The 18,467-nt window shown below is 40.3% G+C and overlaps 1 protein-coding gene across 3 annotated transcripts in view; it reads right to left on the bottom strand.

The window, feature by feature from the left end:
• The window catches only part of MKLN1 (muskelin 1), a 94,546-nt gene that overhangs the window by 13,190 nt on the left and 62,889 nt on the right, over positions 1 to 18,467 (bottom strand). For all 3 annotated transcript variants that reach the window (XM_030959350.1, XM_030959352.1, XM_030959351.1), the window contains 5 exons: positions 14,975 to 15,187; positions 12,336 to 12,557; positions 10,692 to 10,821; positions 2,620 to 2,767; positions 1,527 to 1,641 (listed from right to left, as the gene is read on the bottom strand). In XM_030959350.1, the coding sequence (XP_030815210.1) occupies positions 1,527 to 1,641; positions 2,620 to 2,767; positions 10,692 to 10,821; positions 12,336 to 12,557; positions 14,975 to 15,187 (828 nt within the window). The remainder of the gene's footprint in view (positions 1 to 1,526; positions 1,642 to 2,619; positions 2,768 to 10,691; positions 10,822 to 12,335; positions 12,558 to 14,974; positions 15,188 to 18,467) is intronic.

Below are 18,467 nucleotides of genomic sequence, written 5' to 3'. Positions count from 1 at the left end.
CAGCTTTGCAGAGGTTTATTCTGGTGGGATAAACTCTGCCTTTTAGACAAGTTGCTCCATCTTACTATCAGCCTCACTTTGTCCCCTTGGAGATGAAGAAAGTTCTCCTGAACAATAAACATTTTAAGATAATAAAAGAGTTGTACTATTAGAACATCCCTTTAGCAGACACCTGAGATATTTATAAATGAACATCCAAAATTCATGCAAACTCTTTCTTTAGGAAAAGCCTATGAGAATGATAAATCCTTAAGCACTGAGAAAGTGAGCTGGAAGTCCTGAAGACATCCAAAGTGAGAGCAAGCCCAGTCCAGCACAATGTAGACTTAGAGAAAGGCAAACTTCCAGAAGAGTGGAAGTGTCACAAAAGAACTGTTTATTTCTTTGCTACATTTTTCTTCCCCTCGTGTGGTAATTTCAGACTCTGAACTGTTGATATTAAACATGCTACAAAGGACCTTCAAACACTGAAGTTTAACAAGTCCAACAGCCTACCTTTCCCCATGGCTTTAAAAATAATCACTCAAAACAATGTATTCTGCATCCCACTGCTGAAGGCTCTCCTTATTTATATCAGAGGAGTTTAGAAAGGTCATTGGAACAGAGGTTTCTAAAAATAAGACTCTTCAAAACAAGCACATCAAACAGCTCCTCAGATAAAGCTGGGCAACTGTGATGATTTAGCAACCTTCAGAGTAACTCAGAAAATACTACTCTCTCATGGTGCCTTACACTTAGAAGTAAAAGCAGAACAGTATTTACTTATTTACTGTATCATTAAAGTGAACACAACAAGCAATGCAATTTCCCCATACAGAATCTGCACCCATTCTTCCTTAAAATCCCTCAAGTTTTGGGCTACCTGGGTTTCCCAAATTTGATTAACATCCCACAGAATGCAAGACTAAAATATGTTTTTCTTTAACTCAGACTGTTTCAGACTAGGGAGAATTTTTAGAAAAAACCATGAAAGGATCAGTAAACGTGTCACAGTAATTTAAATTCATGAGTTTATGAACCTAATCTGTGGGTTTGTGCTTTACCGGTAAATATGTACAAAGCTTTAAGTTTACTGAGCTGTCATATACACCAAACCAAATTTAAGTCTATTTAAGTATGAATGTGTCCATTGGAGGCTGACAGTGCTAAAGAATGACAATTCCTTCTGACATGCAGGGCAAAGTCAGGCACCTCTGGTTCAGAGGATTCTTAAGTGTGATTAGTTCACTCAAACACATCTTTTCCTAGAAATTCTGGTAACTATCTGTTCTCATTTATTCACCAGCAGGTGAGATTAAATCCCTGAGGATAATGAATGAAGCTTCATGTGTTCTGAAGTGTGAGAACAGATCTCATGTTTACTTCATATTGACATTAAAAGTAGTTTAGCACCTTATTTCAAAATATGGGAAGTGAATTATTCACCGTATTAATCCAAACATTCAAATAGGATATTTATTGTACCATCTTTAAGGAAATAGCTACATCTTCAGAGCAAAAAGACTGAAAAAAAAATCACTTTTTACCTTGTGCAACTCATCATACACCAGCTGATGGGCAAACCTTGGGCAGGGCTCCTCTTCCTGAAGGCTTTTACCTGGATTCTCTTTTGCTGCTTGGTCATTCTTATAGACACAAGACCTGAAATTCAAAGCAGTAAAGAATTATTAGTTGTACCTACAGGAAGCAGAAAAGTTGCTGAAAGGCTGGAAGGTAGAAATGATGTAAAACACCAAAGACTTTCTTACTTCTCTTAATATTGTCCTCTATTATCCCATCCTATTCTTAGTTCTACAAAGAACCCAGCCAGCAATCAGAGGTCATCTTGGCTGAAAACAGCCCTCAAGCTAAACAGGAAAAAAATCTAGAAAATTATTTGTCATGAGCTTTGAGGATCACTTCAGATGTTACATTATTTGCCTACAGAACTGTCAGCATGAAGAATTTTTTTATTATGAAAAAAAAACATCTTGGACCCAGCAGAGCTTTAGACTACACATTATAGTAGAGGTAGTATTTCAGTCTGTGATTTCTCAGCAGACTTAAGTTATAACTGAGAATTCACTTTTAAAAAACAGCACTCACACCTTTGAAGTGATTGACTCCACTTTAAAAGAGACTTTGAACACAAAATCTCTGCCAGTTCCTCTGGAAAGGAACAGTAGCAACAAGCTACTAAGGACAAAACCAGGAGGTATTTTCTCAGAATATCCCTTTTGGCACAGAGACTTCTCCAGCACCATTCACTTGCACCAGTTTCCTCAGTTTCTAAGAACTAGAGCCATGTACACTGCTATTAACAACTCACTCTGGACTGAATTTGCTGCACTGGACCTGAATCCTGGCCTTGAACTCTTCCTGCAGGAAAAGCCTTTTTGAACTGCTCACTTCCCCTCATCCCCTCCACCTGGCTTCAATAAAGATGATTTCCCTCCCTCATTTGGATTATTGCCATTATTACCTCTAAAGACAATGGGAAAAAGAGGTGCCTAAAGGGAACTCAGCTGTCTTTCAGAACTTTCAACAATTCCATGGTTAATAGAGGTTACAGAGTTGCCTGATGGAGACAGGATTGCTTTCTAAATAAAGTCAGTATGGAAGTCAGAACTTGGGACTCACCAGCTGTTCCTCACAATGTCATAAATCCAGAAGGAATTCCTCACGTTCTCTTCCCGCTTCTCCTTGTCTTTACTGAGCCCTGACAAGACGTGGATTTCATTCAGTTCAGGATCAATGGTGGCCCTTTGAGTGAAACCTGTCATTGGAACTGAGAAAAGAAAATAAAAGTTACACTCTGGAAACAATGGAGGATGCAGGAGGGATCCAAACATCAGGCAAATGAGTTTCACTCCTCTTGCAATTCAGCAGATCACCACGCAGAGGCCAACTTCTTCCCTGTTAAAGCCAAATCCAATGAAAATTCTTTTTTTCTCTTCCTATCTCTGACTCTTGGAAGAAAAAAAAAACATTCTGAGAGCTGCTGTTTCCTAGGAAAAGATATGGACAGAGCCATTTGGGAGATGACCAGCTCAGAAATGAGGATTAGCTGCCTAATATAGAGCTGAATGACCAGATGACCCTTACAAATATGAATGGAGTGATTTTGTTATTATCTCATCTGTAAAAGGAAGCATTGATTCCACAAAGCTTAATTGCAAAAGCTGGGAAACTCCAAAAAATTCAAGATGACCTCTCAATTCTGTAGCTCACAACCCTGCAGGACAAAGACATCAAAGAAGTTTTTTGTATTTTCTGAAGAGTTGTGGCAAAATTACCAAACTATTCTCCTGTCCCACCTTCAGATTTAGAAATATGGTGAAATCCTACGGATTCCAATCGTTTTCACCATAATTCCCCGAAAAAAAAAGGTCAGCAAATTTGTTTGGCAGTCCTTTTTGTTTGTTGTGTAATTCCCCGTTTCCTGTTTCCCTAGGCAACCATCCTTCCAAAATGTATTTGTGAAGGGCACGTGATCTTTGTTTACAGATCCTGTTTGTCCCCTTTCTCTTTCTGGGTCAGTTTACAAAGGCTGGTAAAGGTTCCTGGCCTTTGGTCAAGATTTTGGCATGAAAAATTCTCAGAACTCTTGTATTTTGCAAATTCTTCCTTGCAATTAACTGAAGTGCCCCCACGGCTGAGAAAAGGAGCCCTATGTTAATAAAATATTTAATATTGCCATTGGGGAATACACAAAATGGTATTTTGGAAACCCATTCTGTAACTGGTTTCATTCTCATGCTTCACTCTTTTCATTTGTTAGGCCAGGAAAGCAATTTGAATTTGGTTCTCTACAATTTTAGCCCCTACTGAAGAATTTAGCAACACCATAAAACCTAAGCATTTCTTTCAAAAAAAATTTAAATGCTTAATTCTCGTGTAAATTTAAATAGAAACTGGAATATATTTGGACAACTCATTGCCAGACTTTCTTTGACAAAATCCTTCCTTATGATTTTACAGGAGGAAGAGGCTTTGGAGCCCTCATCAGCATAAACCTGTCTAGTTTGGCCTCCAATTTTGCCACAACATTTTAAAGGAAAATAAGGTGGCTTTTTCATAAGAAAATGGGTGGTAGAAAAGAGAAAAAAAATAAGAGAATAACACTGACACAACAATGACTACACATCTTGTTTTATCTGCAAACCACAAAGAATTTTTAAATAAGGCAAATGAGGACTATGAAAGTCATCCCATAAGGAAATTGAGAACAGAAAGAAGACTATAGACTAAAAATTGCTAATTTTTTTAAAGTATCGTGCAATATGTTTGCTTGCATAGTCAGGGACTAAGTTGCTGACCCAAAAGGATTAAATTCAAGGCCTGCTTGAGACATTTCTGGCAGGAGAGCCATCTAAATTTGATCAGCAATGCTAATGCACATGGATAATGTCTTTGCAACTCTATCTGCTGCTTTGAACATTTGAGACCAAGCCGGGAATATTACAAAAAAAAAAAAAACCTGTGCAAATCTTCAGAGCACTAATACCTCATTGAAATGAAAATTATTATAATCATGAGGAACATAGCTGCTCTCTTACCATTGATACTCAAAGCATCTGAAACTTGTCTATGGAAGTCCCATCCCTCCTCCTGAAATGTTGTTAAATAAATTAATTTTGTATCTCGTTTATGCTCGATTTCCCGAAGCTGAAATTATTATTTAAATAATGAAGGAGGGAAAAGCTGCCAAAGTTCAGCGCTGGTGGTTTTTTCCTCTTGATTTTAAGAATAGAATTCATCTGCAGCAACTGCAATCAAACCAAGATTCAAGTCAAGTAATTTCAGGCTTCCCTCAGCTGTAAATCAATCTCTTCTTGAAACTGTTTGAAATGCAGAATGCCTAGAAAAGTATCAGAAATATAAATCCCCACATTTACTAAGGGCCGGAGACAAGGAGTAACTTACATAAACTCTGTGACCTATCTAAGCAACTGGGTAGAAAGTGTATTTAAGTAGTGCCTTAGGGAAGAAAGAGTTGACATCTGGTCTTTTGCAGAGGAGGACAAAATGAGAAAGTTGGATGCAGTGTCATTAAAAAAACCCATAACACAATTTTGATAAACAAATCCCTGAAAATAAATAGACAGTGAGAGAAGATACTACACACTGGGCAGGAAAAGCTGTGATGCTTTAAACCCAACAGAAATGTCAAATAGATGTTTTCCAAGGAAGTCTGATCGTTGCCAGAGCAAAAGGGCTCCATAAAAAACTCGGGACTGAAATACTTCCACTAGGGGGTAAGAGAGGTTCATCAGCTGCAAGTGCAGCAGACTGGCAGGAAATGTTGGACAGAATTCAAACGAGAATGGTTGGAGTATTAGAGAGGGACACGAGCTGGAAACATCGGAAAAATTCTTGTGACATTTAGGTAACAAAATGTACGCTGGGAAGGAAATATAATTGAGCATGGGCAACAAAACTGAACCTGTAAACATGGGTCTATAATAGTGACAATAATTGATTGCTTAGGATGTATCTTCTTAAATGTTAGGACTTGGGAGAAAAAAGCAAATCAACAAGGGGTGAGAACCAGAGCACTTCCAGATCTGTTATTTGCAATGTAGTAGATCCAAGGGGTGAATGAAGTGATAACAAAGGCTCCATGCAAGTTCCCTCACTTGTGCTTCTTCACAGAGATGCAAGATCAGTTTTCGAGCAAATCCTCACCAATTCCACACCTTTCAGGGCACCTCTTGGGTCAGCTTGGGCAGCCAGCTCCAAGGACAAAGCAGTGACTGAGGACTTAGCCCTGGGTGTTTTGAACACTGGGCTGTGGCTACATAGACCAGTGTTCAAAACACATGTATATAACTTGGCTCCTACGACAATACATCACTTATTGAAGAGGAAAAGCTGTAGAGAGAAATCACTGAACACCACACAATCCTAAAAAGTCTAGAAGATGATGAATGCTTTTCCTGTGCTACTGAATGCTTTCTTCCCCCTTAATCTCATTAACCAGTCTATGGTAGAAAGGCAGTAACTACCTAAAAATAAGAGGTCTGAATCCTTGCCCAGAAACTTAGTATTTTCATTCATTTTTATACAGTAAAAATTACAAGCTTGTGGCCTCAATATTTAAAAACAATATTCAGACACAGAGGCCTGGAGTTTGCAGCCAGTTCCATAAGCAAGCAATAATTCCTGAGCAAGCTCCGAGGAGATGCTGTGCAGCTCTGTACAGTGCAATTTCCATTTAAATACAACACACGGGAAAAGCTTTTCTCTGAAAGTGACACCTAATCATGGAACAGCCAGGTTCCCACTGCCACAGTCCCTGCTTACAGGAGTTTATGGGATCATAGTGATCATCTCAGCCAGCTGAACATTTTTTGGCTTGTGCGTGCAAACAGCTACAGTTGTTCAAGCACAACCTTGGCTCCTGCCAATATCGAAGCAATAAAACAGCTTTAACACAGAGACAGAGCTTGCAAAGCAGGAAATTTCAATTCATGGAATTCTAGGGTGGTTTGGGTTGGAAGGGACCTTAAAGATCATCCAGTGGCACCCCCTGCCATGGGTAGGGACACCTTCCACTACTCCAGGATGCTCCAACTCCCATCCAACCTGGCCTTGGACATTTCCAGGGATCCAGGGGTAGCCACAGCTTCTCTGGGCAACCTGAAGTCAAGTTTATGGTTACACAGATGTGGTTCTCATAGTACTGGACAGCATTTGGGAAACTAAATCTCATCTCTTACATTTGAGGGGATATTACAGCAAATTTTTCAACACACTTTGAAACAAAACAATGGCAAAACAATCCTATAAATTTATAGTCTACAGACCATGCCTGAAGGATTCATGAATGATAAATAAGGGAAGCAAGTTCACTGACAGGGTTTTAGTGCCACCTGAGTTATGAAACCCTGAGAACATGTGACTGTCAGTCCCACTGCAAGCGATTCACAAGTATCCTCCCTCCTTGCAATGCCTCGTGATTACAAAATTGGGAGAAAACTTCATCACATGGATTCTGCTGCTCACCAGAACCTGGCACCTCCCGGTGGATTAATTTTTAAAAAGTGGTAGGTGCAAATTATTCTAAGCCACTCCTTGTAGTTCCTATAAAGTGGAAGCAGCACCTCCCCCAGACTTTAATGGAGCAAGTCGTGGTGAGTGATAGCACCAGGCCAGCTGTTGACACAGCAAGATAATGATTATCCCCTTGGATTTTTCCTGATGAGACTGCATGTGGCAGTCTGCCAAGAAGCAGCTAAGCAGACCATCTGAACAGTTTGGTTGTCATACTGACAAAGCAACAATCCAATGTCCAATGCTCGGGTGTCTCTGAGATTTTGGAAAAAAAACAATCAGTCAGTAAATGTGAATGGAATTCTGAGCTATGGCAGCTGTGCAAGGCATCTCTAGGATCTGGTGACTGCCTCTGCCCCTCCTCACCTTCACAGGCAGAGGAAAGGATTTGGGGATTAATTCTGAGAAGCACCCCACAAGATGGAAAGTACATAAGGTCCCTCACAAAACAAAATGCTTCCATGGCAAGGGATGTGCTGGCCACAACCCTCACCTGAACACAGGCACAACATGCCAGGTGTCACTAAGAGCTGATGAAAATCACACACTGAGGCTGCCTGTCTGAGCTGGATCCCAGCCATGCTGAGCCAGCTGTACTATCTATTTTGATGCATGTTTTACTGACTTTGCCTTGTTTCCTGGGCTGGGCTGTGTCGCCTCTGTCCGTGGTACTTAACCATGAAATTCCCCATCCATCAGTTGTGTATGTGAAGTGAGCACCAGCCCAACAAGAGACCTGGGAGCTTCCCTGGTAGCTTAGAAACTAGGCTTAGCTTTAAAATGTGTAGGCTGCCCTTAAGAACCACTTCACCACTACAATGAACCACAAGAACTTTTAAGGCTTGCTCACATTTGGCTTTGGAAGTCACTTGATGCCAAGGGACATAAGATGCTCTGCACATCCTCTTGCAGAAGGAATTCTCCCTCTGAGCAGGAGCTCTGACACACCACCTGAGTCAGGGCCAGAGGGGATTACCACAGAAACCTCAACCACAAACGTTACCATGAGCTCCCTCAGAGCTGAAATGACTGTGCACAATTAGTCATGGGACTGAGGGACTCAGCAAAGCTCCCAGTCCAGCCCTTAGGGACACCTGGGACTGGTGGCATCTCCACACCACCTGTACGCTTCAGATATACACAATTTTTGTTTGCTGGGAGGGGTTATGTTGTTGAGTGTTGTTTATGTGCTTTTTAAAGCATTAAAATATAAAACTGCTCTAAAAGTGTGTCCATCAACATAAGCATTTCTCTCTTCTCCAAACACTCTCTATTCAATGGTACTAAAATACCTCTAATTTGCACCTCTGTTGTCTTCCTTCACATCCAAGACATCACCACAGGTGCACGTCTAAATTTGTTAAAATTACGTATTTTACTTCAAATTAAGAAAATTTAAGTGATACTTATCACCCATCATTCCCAAACACATCCGCCATCCAAGGAGCTGGTCATAGGATCAACATCAGAGGTACAAACAAAAGCAAAGAAACACTGAACAGCACAAATATCTCGGAAGATGAAAGCAGCAAAACCAACATATCATTACCATGGTTTTATAGCACTGCAACAACTCTGTGTTATGATAATCCGTATTATCCATTTCACTACTTTTTAAAAAAAAAATTCCCTACTCCACGAGATATTTAAACAAATGCACAATTAAGTTCTTTTAGAAAGGGTAAAAATCGAAATAGCTCAACTAAGAATAGAACTGAATGCCACATGCGAGCCAGGAACAAAATGTAATCATGGGACTTTATAGGAACATCTAGGTCAGGCATCCTCAACTTGACTCATCACGCTGAGCAGCTTAAAACTTCACAGCGACCAGGCAAGCAATCACTTTGTTCAGACAGATCAAAATGGTGTATCACTACCTAACAAGAGCACAATAAAGACTTGCTTTTTTGGGGTGAAAATAGTGCTGTCAACATTTGCTGTCTGAATGTAATAAGCATTTTGTTCTCTTCCTGTTAAAATGCAAATTATCTCAGTGTTTTCTTTCAAAAGCAATGGAAACGTTCAAATCTCTTTGTTTACTTTCCACACACAGGAGAACAGTAAACCAAAAAAATCTACTTGTGAATTATTTCCAGTGAGTCATTTTCTTATTAAAAAAAACCCAACAAAATCTTCTATTCATCACTTCAGGGCCTGTGGGAATGGGGAGAAGGGCTAAAAATTTACCTCATTTCTCATTTACTTTACTAAACACTGAAGTTCATGTATGAAAAGCAGAGCTCAGCGTCCTGACAAACTCAGTTATCTTTAAACCTGAAGTACACAAAGGTGTCAGCTTAAAGCCACATATTTTCAAGATTCAGGCTATGAAGACATGCAGCTTGAAAAGATCAAAATGGCAGAATGTTACTAATTTCCTGGAGAAAAAAAAAATCTATTCTTTAAAAGCTCTAAGGACAACAAAGGGAGCGTGGGTGTGTACAGAGCAGCATCAGGCAACACGCACCTGAATAAAGGAGACTGTCAACAATATGAGCTGGTTCTTTCTTGGAAGCACTTGAGTAAATAAATGACTCCAGAGAATTAGAGTTTGGGTACTTTTCTCCCTTACTGGCATAACTAAATTAATGAGTAAACAATAACTCATCACCACCAATAATTTACTTCAGAATTTCAGTGAAATTACTAAAAGTTAAGCCTGATCAAAAGAAGGAGGGCAGCCTAAATTCAAGATTAATTACCTTCCTGGGGTTTTTAGTAACTGGAAGAAGAGAAGGTTGGGACTGAACATACAAAACATGAGAAATACTCATAACTTCTCTCCCATAGTGGTACACAGTGCAACTCAAATTTCAAATTCTGACTGGCAGGATGAAGATCAGGGTATTTGTAACAGGCAAATGATGTGCTTATACATGCAGAAAGGCTTTTTGGGAAGAAAAGAACATTTTTCTCTGTCATTTGAGGGAAAAAGGCATGAAATCAGTTCTTCATGGTTATGTTACAGGCCTTCTGGGTGTTTTTAAAGACTTCTGTCATACAGAACTACACACAGGATATGTAGCTCCAGTGCTACGCTTCTGTTCTATCACACAGAACTGAAGCACTGCTCCCTTCTCTTCCTTTTTTTTTACCCTTTTCTCATATTTATTACAAATATAACAGGACAACAGCTTGGTCTCATCTTCCTGATGAAAATAACTTCAGTCCCTCTACTCCAATTCTCTGCCTCTGAGCACCCTACCTGCCTTTCTGGACATTATCTTATGGTAATTTACACTTAGTGAAAACCAGAAAAATAAGAATTTACTTTCTCCTTTCCAGGCTTAAAGATTTTTTTTCCAGCTTTTTTTTTTTTTTTTTGCTAGAGTTTCCAGAAGAGGTATTTGTTCTTATTTTGCTGTTTTTTTTTTTTCTTTTGAGGTGCTGTGTGGTTTCATGCATCAATTATTTGTATTGTGCTCAAGATGGAGAGTGTCAAATGACAGAAAGAACAGAAGAGCTGGCAGAAGTTTAACCTGTACAGTGGAGTTCACCTGGGTATGGAGGGTTAGTTAAGGATGCCAACTCGATCCCACAGGTTGAACCTGGCCTTTCACCTCCATATTTCTCCTTTTACAATATTTCATCTTTCACAGTATATTTCTCATTTGTACCAAGGGAATGAAATGATTATGCAGTTATCCTCTTACCCATCCCTGAATCCTTCTTCGTGCCATCTGAGATAATGTCCACGTGGTCACTGTCCACATCATAACTGAAGAAGTCGTTCAAGTAAGTCTTTGATCTCTGGCCACCAAACACATATAAGCAGCGATTTTTCTGGAAAAGGGGAGGAAAAAGAAATCTTTGTGAGTTCAAGACAGTATGTTGGTCAACTGTGATCATTAACAGCAATATTTATCACAGAATCATAAGTGGTTTGGGTTGGAAAGGACATTAAGGCCCATCCAGTTCCAATCCCCTTCCACTATTCCAGGTTGCTCCAAGTCCCATCCAACCTGGCCTGGAACACTTCCAGGGATGCAGGGGCAGCCATTAATGAATCAAAGAGGAACAGAGATGTCTCTTCTAAGTTTAACATCATTGTGCTCAGGTAACTGATGCAGCCCTGCCTCATCCAGCTTTGACTTCAGCACATTGAAGCAGCAGCTCATCTTTCAAGTTTATTATTAAAGAATTACCAGGCTCTGTCTCTAAAGTCCATCATAAAATCACTGTTAAAAACACAACAGGAACAAAAGATAGACTATAGGAGAAACCATCCAAGTACCAGCACATTACTAAATTCAGTACAGGCAAATGGCAAGGGGCAAGCCAAGAATAACAGGTTTATTGCTTCTTTCAAGTCTGCCAAGTGGAAAGTCCATAAGAGGCAGATTATTTTTCTTTCAAATGGTTGAGAAAACAGAAAAGGATTTAACTTCCATGACCTGTGCTTACAGAAACCAGTACTCTTACATTTACCATGGACTCCTATTTGAAAGATCCTCCAGTTCTTGTACAGAATTTTATGGGGCAATATGGTTTTCCACCAGATTTTAAAAAACCATTCAAAACAAAAATAAAATTGAAAGCTCAGAAAGCCCAGTATTCACTGTAAAAATTCTGATCTTTCACTTCAAAGGGCAAGAGAAATAAAATCAGCAATTTCTTCAAATTGGTGGGTTTGAGTTGATAGTATCAGTAAATATTTAAATGTCACAACATTAATTTTAATTCTCTTTAGTACTCTTAAATAGACATGTGGTTGACTAACACAACTGGAAACATATACCCAACATATAGTAAAATGCTATATGCACCTTTCCCCCATCCTTCTGCTTCTCCAGGAGGCTCTGGATGAAGTGTCCATAATCCCAGCTGTTTACAGCTGTTTGCAGCTGCTCAGGACTACAAAGAGCAGCTGATGCTCCAGCACCAATGGCTCTGAGGCCTGTGCAACTCAATGCACACCCATTAAGTCCTATTCCAGTAACAACACCAGTTTAGGAGCTTCTAAATTGCTCTTCTATCTTACAAAGAATATATTTTTAGGTCAAAATGAACCACAGCCTTTGTTTCTATTTGCTATTATTATATTAAAATCAACTCTTTTAAATTCACCTTGATTTCTACTTGAAATTTTATTCAGTTGGAGACATGAAAGCTCTGAAACTTGAATTAGCACCTCCTGCACTTACCAAAGCAGCATCAGAATGCCAGCAAACATTGAATTAACTGAGACAACACATCACTCAGGAGATTAAAGAGGTCAAAATTTGCAAGAAAAACCAAAACCAGATGTTCTTCTTAAAGTCAGACATGATAAATCAAAGCAGGGTGTGGATACTTACAGAATGGAACAACATGCAGTGTCCTATCCGGGACTGGATATCCTCGGGTCCAGCGTTGCAGGAATCCTCCCTCAGAAGTTTCCACGTCTGGCACTGGCAGTCAAAAGCAAACAAGCCACTGAACTGGGGCTCACTGGCTCTGCTGTCGTCCACACTGCCATTGCAGGTCAGGATTCGGCCCCCAAAGGTGTAGATCATGTGTTTTTCAGAATCCATGCACATCTGCAAGAAGCAGGGAAGCAGTTTTAAGCAGGTAAGACCTGAACACTCCAAGATCTAACATTAAACACCCCTCTCCTGCAAGCAATGCCTACTAAGCTAAGACAGTGCTCTGCACATCTGAGCCTCCAACAAAAAGGACACACATCTTCATGGTTGTCAAGTCTTAATCTCATAGAAGAAATTTAAAACACAAGTCTAGTTTCTATATACTATTCAATGTGCAAAAGAAAAGACTAAATCTACCCTTCATCACCTAAAAAACCTGCTGATTTCAGGGAAAAGTAGTTGAGAGTCTTTTACAAGGATTCACAGGGTTCTTTTCCATAGATGCCACAGAAAAGATCCATGTCCTTATAGCCAGAGTTAACAGAGTATCACCTTTGGCAATGGCAGTGCAAGGGAGAAATTCAAAATCACTGCTAATTCACTGCCCACCAATCACCTGATGCAAAAATCAGTCTGTGATTTGTTATTGAGATTCCACCACATTTACTGTTACCCCCATTACTGGAACACAAAGTGGGGGCTTAACCCAGCCAAAGATTCCTCCTGGGACTGCAGAAACCTGTTTAATCTCCAAACTTGAACTGAGGTTATGAGAAGCACCCATGAGAAGCACTGCAGCACAAATCAAACCAAACCCCCTGACTCCAGGTGATGTTTTCAGACAAAGCGCAAAGCAGAGGGTTACAAAATACCAGAGGGGGGGGGGAAAAAGCAAACCAACAAACAGACAAGATTACAGTAAGATAGAGATGCTACTCAGCAAAGCCTACACAAAACACTTCTAGTGCAGCACATTCATGAAGGTTAAATAAAAACTGCCATTGCAGTAGGTGCTGAGGGAGAGAAGAGGAAGAGCTGCAGACTGACAGAAGTCAGTGAAGCCCTTCTTCCCTGAGAGACAGAACAGGGGAAAAAAGGAATCATTTCAAGAGGCAAGCAAGGTACCCAGAGTAGCTTTGCCAGCTGACAATTTCCTTGTGCCTCTACCCCAACACCTGGGAGACTGGCACTGGTTATTAATAGAACAGAAAGACTGATTGGCTTCTGTTCTGCAGACATGGCGCATCTTTAATTTTCGGTGTCAGCAGAAAGGCACATTGTGCTGGCAAACAACAGCTTTGGTTACAAAACAGCCAGTACCAATAAAAGCTGATCTTGGGCTGCTTTAAAAATGAGTCCTGATGTGCTGTTTCTTGGCGATGCTTCATAAAAAAAAAATCAATTGAGAACAAAATACCTTTTTCAAGTAGACAAAAGCCACTGAACACGACATAAGTAAAGAAGTTTGCAATTTGAACACGTAGACAGATGTGACTTTTTAAAGGATTAGTGGCCATTCCTCTAAGGTGTTTTAAGCTCTATAAAGAAAGCAAATTCTACAGTTTTTAAAGGAAAACAATTTGGAAAGGATCCTGCTCCTGTGTTGGCCTTAGTCCAGCAGCTTGCTTGGAGTATTCTTCCAAAGGTACCATACACAGCTTTAAAAATTGCTCCCCAAGGCCCTCCAGGCAAGGCATATCTGCAAACCTAGCTCAAGGAGACTGATTAAAACCAGATGAACTGTGCTTTGGGCTTTAATAAAACGTGTCTTAATAAAATGCATTTGTTTGCAAAGGTTTTTATGATTCTTCTGACTCGGTTTGATTAGAGCACCAGCAGCCAGTGGCGTTGAGCAGCACTGCTATTAGGATTTAATTGAGTGCAGATCACACCCTCTTCATCCCTGCTCTGTTAGCTGCTACAGCACCTCGAAATCACAGAGACTACAATCAAAACTGGCTTTTAAACACTGAGAACCTGCAGCAGGAGGATGAGTGTATTGAAACAGGATGAGCCCCACGGCAGGGAGAAATGATGAGGAGGACTCCATCTTATCAGAAGGCTAATTAATTACTTTATTATACTATATTAGTCTATATTATATTGCATTGTATTACATTACATCTAAACTGTATGTGCCAAGCACTCAACTCTGCACACACTGCACAGAATCTCAGCTGACACTCCTGACACACACACACACACACCTGGCCCTGATAGGCCAAGGAAACAAAACACCATCACTGTGGGTAAACCATCTCCAGGTTGCATCCTACGTTTGCAAAAACACCGGCACAGCAAATGGGATAAGAATCTTCTTGGGAAGAATTGTGCCTTGCTTTTCTCTGTGAAGAGAAATGTGGGGCTACATACTTGGCCCTGACAGGCCAAGGAAACAGACCACCATCACTTTGGGTAAATAATCTCCATATTGCATTCTAATTTTACACAAACACGGGCACAGCAAATGATAAGAATTGTTTTTCCTTTCTCTGACGTTCTGAGAATGTGAAACCCAGAAATATTCTTGGGAAGAATTGTGCCTTGCTTTTCTCTGTGAAGAGAAATGTGGTGACATGAGTGTGGCTGACCTGATGATCAAACACCAGCTTGGGGCCTCCATCTGCTGCAGTGTCCTCGCTCAGCAGCATCCAGGTGTTGGTGTCGATGTCGTAGCGGTAGAAGTCACTCTTCAGGGACTTGCTGTTCCTCACAGAGGAATCCAGGTACCGCCCCAGGGTGTAGATCTGCCTTCGCTGGATGTCAATGCACATCTTGTGACAGGACCTGGCACTGGGACCACTCTGAGAAAGCCAAGAACCACAAAAATGAACAGAGTAATGGATTTAATACTGCTTCAGGTAGGTCACTAAGGGGCAATAAGTATTAGCAGCAGCTAGAAATCCTTGGGGAATTCAGGAAAATCTGCTTGTAATCAAATACGTGATAAATATATACTAACTACAAGAACACATCCCATAACTTCTGTCCTTTAGAAAGACACCAGCAAAAAACCTTAATGCATTTGTCACAACAAACTTATGATTTGAACCCTTTTTGTCAGATTCCTGAGAAAACAGACAGTTTCACCACAAAAATGAACAGAGTAACGGATTTAATATTGCTTCAGATAAGTTGCTACGGGAAATTAAATATTAGCAGCAGCTAGAAATCCTTGGAGAATTCAAGAAAATCTGCTTGTAATCAAGTACAGGATTAATATATAACTAACTACAAGAGCACATCCCTTAACTTCTGTCCTTTAGAACGACACCAGCAAAAAACCTTAATGCATTTGTCACAACAAACTTATGATTTGAACCTTTTCTGTCAGATTCCTTAGAAAACAGACAGTTTCTCCCAGAAGTGATTCTCAGAGGCGTGTGAAAACTACTTGATCTTTTAAAATAACAGAAGTCGATGCACATGAGAGGCAAATTAAGATGTCACAGCCTATAAATAACTACACAGGAAGAAGATTAAGAAGTGCTCTATTACAAGAGGCTCTGTTTTATTAATAGGCTGTTTTCTAACAGATCATAAGCAGACACTCCCCCAAGCAATCATATCCCGTAATGGCTCTGGGAAGGTAACAAAAGAACTCCCTGTCCTTCACAAATAGATATGGCCCTCCCAGACTCCAGCTGAAAGAAAGTTTCCCACGGTAAGCAAAACTGCCCTGAGTGATGATCTTCAAGAGAAACACACAGAGTGCCCCATGTCAATTTATTATGGGTTTAATCCATCCAGGAGTGCTCAAGTTAAATCATGGAGTAATTTATTTAATGACATTATGATGATGATTATGCTGGCCTGGGTAGTTTCCTTTCTGCATCCCAAATCTCTTTTTAAGGGCCTTCATGTGCTTCTTCTTGAAGCATGAGAGTGATGTTGTGGTACACCAAAACATTAGAAATCAAGGTTTGCAAAGCCTTATGTGCAAAATACCAGATGAAAAACATCACATCAAGAGTATAGATCAATTCTGTAGTTTATTTTGACACAGTTGGGTTGCCAGGACACAAAGAATGGCTTCCCACTGACAGAGGGCAGGTTTAAATTAGATATGGGGAAGAAATTCTTCCCTGTGAGAGTGGTGAGGCCTTGGCACAGGTTGCTCAGAGAAGCTGTGGCTGAGCCTGCATCCCTGGAAGTGTCCAAGGCCAGGCTGGACAGGACCTGCAGCAACCTGGGATTGTGGAAGGTGTCCCTGCCATGGCCGGGCAATGGAATGGGATGATCTTTAAGGTCTCTTCCAACCCGAACCACTCTGAGATTCTATACAAAAAAATCTATTCAAAATCATTGAAAAGTAAAGGTTAGGCAAGTAGGCAAGGATATAGCAAATCTTTAAAATCATTATTGAAGACTTATAGTTAAAGAAGAGTAGCCATATCACACCAAATAATCGGCACAACAGTTGCTCTGTGTACTACCTGATGTGGAATGTCTTCATGAAAAAATCTTCATAACTGTACCCTTTCACTTAAATTCTATTGAAATTTAAAGTACACTAATGGAATGCACATCACCAAATTGGATAAAACAAGAAAGGAAGCATTACATCTTTGATGTCAAAAGCCTTTACTATTCATGTTACAGAATTCAATTTCTTGATTAAGCAATGGTTCCAGGAAACTCTTTACAGTAACTCAAAAGACCATGTGAAGAGGTGAACTGAATTGTTCGTATTTTGTAAATATGAAGCATTATGTCGGCAATGATTACAGCTTTGAGGATTAGTTACTTCATGGTAATTAGGATAATTTTATTTTCTGAAAATAAAAGTACTGATAGCAGTGAAATATTAGCATAAAATCCTGAAATGCAAAGGCTCATTGATTGCCTTTGGACACAGAAGGCAACAACACAATTCGCTGTTCCTAGAAAATACAAGAACAGCATCTTGCAGAGGAGCCTGTTCCAAACCCATGGGGGAGTTCCTTTGCATGAGAAGCACCAATCTGTGCACTCACAAAGGCAGCCCCTGCTTCACAAATAAATCACCCCAGCGTGCAAAGTCCATCCCAAGCCATGGAGCTGGGACCCTGAGGGATATGGCACCACTCCCCTGCCCATGAGCACCTACTTTCCTTGGCACAGCTGCCCTGTGGGTGAGATGTGAGGATTCACCTGTGCCTTCTGACCCTCCCCTCTGGCAGGTCACTGCAGTTTCTTAATGGAATTGGACAATTTAGGAATCATTCCCCCACTCTCTCACCTCTATGTGGACTAAATTAAATCCTCCCAAACTTGTTCAAAAAATGTCTTTGGCACTTTCAGGAGTAAATCTCCAATTCAGCAATTTCCAGATCTGCCTTGCTATGAAAAGCTACACCATCAACCAAAATTTGTCTGAGCACAGACACAAAGCTGAGACACTTCATAACTCAATACCCATTTCAAGGCAATGGCAGCAAAACCACAGTTGCTACACTAAATAAGCAACATACAGATTTCCTAAGACTATTTTAAAATGAGGAAAGAATTTAGGAAAAATACCTTTTTTTCTTTAATTACATCCTAGCCACATCTCACACAGTAAAAATCTGCTTTCTTAAAGAGCTCTTTAAGGTTAACATTTCATCTCTACAGACACAGAATCTTCATTACCTCAAGTTCATGCAAGAACTTCAGCTCTACCAAACTGCAGAGCCTGCCATAGCATGAGCTATCTCTTGTAATACAGGAAACTTCATCCAATTTGAAACCTCTTCTCCAAGAAGACTGGAGTTCTGCCTGCACACCACTCACAAGATCACAAGGAACCTGCCAAAGTTTCCTCCTTAGCCTACATGTTTACCAAAATGAGTAAATAACTCCATTAACAGTGATACATGCTGGCTTGACATTTAAGGCAGAAAAGGGGAAAAGTCCAAATCTGTGTTCACTTCTGAGTTCAGCTTGACCATGGCAGCCCTTGTAGCTCATATGTACTTCAAAGAGGGACACAAAGTCCATTTAAAAAGACACTACAAAAGAGTAAAATGCTTCAAGGCACATGTGATGAATCAAGTGCCCGCGGGTGGCTGTGAGTGTTCATCCAAAGCTGTGTGCTCCATGTGGTTACAAGAGCAGCCTGCT

This window comes from Camarhynchus parvulus, chromosome 1A, assembly GCF_901933205.1.
Source record: "Camarhynchus parvulus chromosome 1A, STF_HiC, whole genome shotgun sequence".
Classification (NCBI taxonomy): Eukaryota; Metazoa; Chordata; class Aves; order Passeriformes; family Thraupidae; genus Camarhynchus; species Camarhynchus parvulus.
Note: the sequence above shows the minus strand (reverse complement) of the source record. Positions and strands in the feature narration are given on the sequence as shown.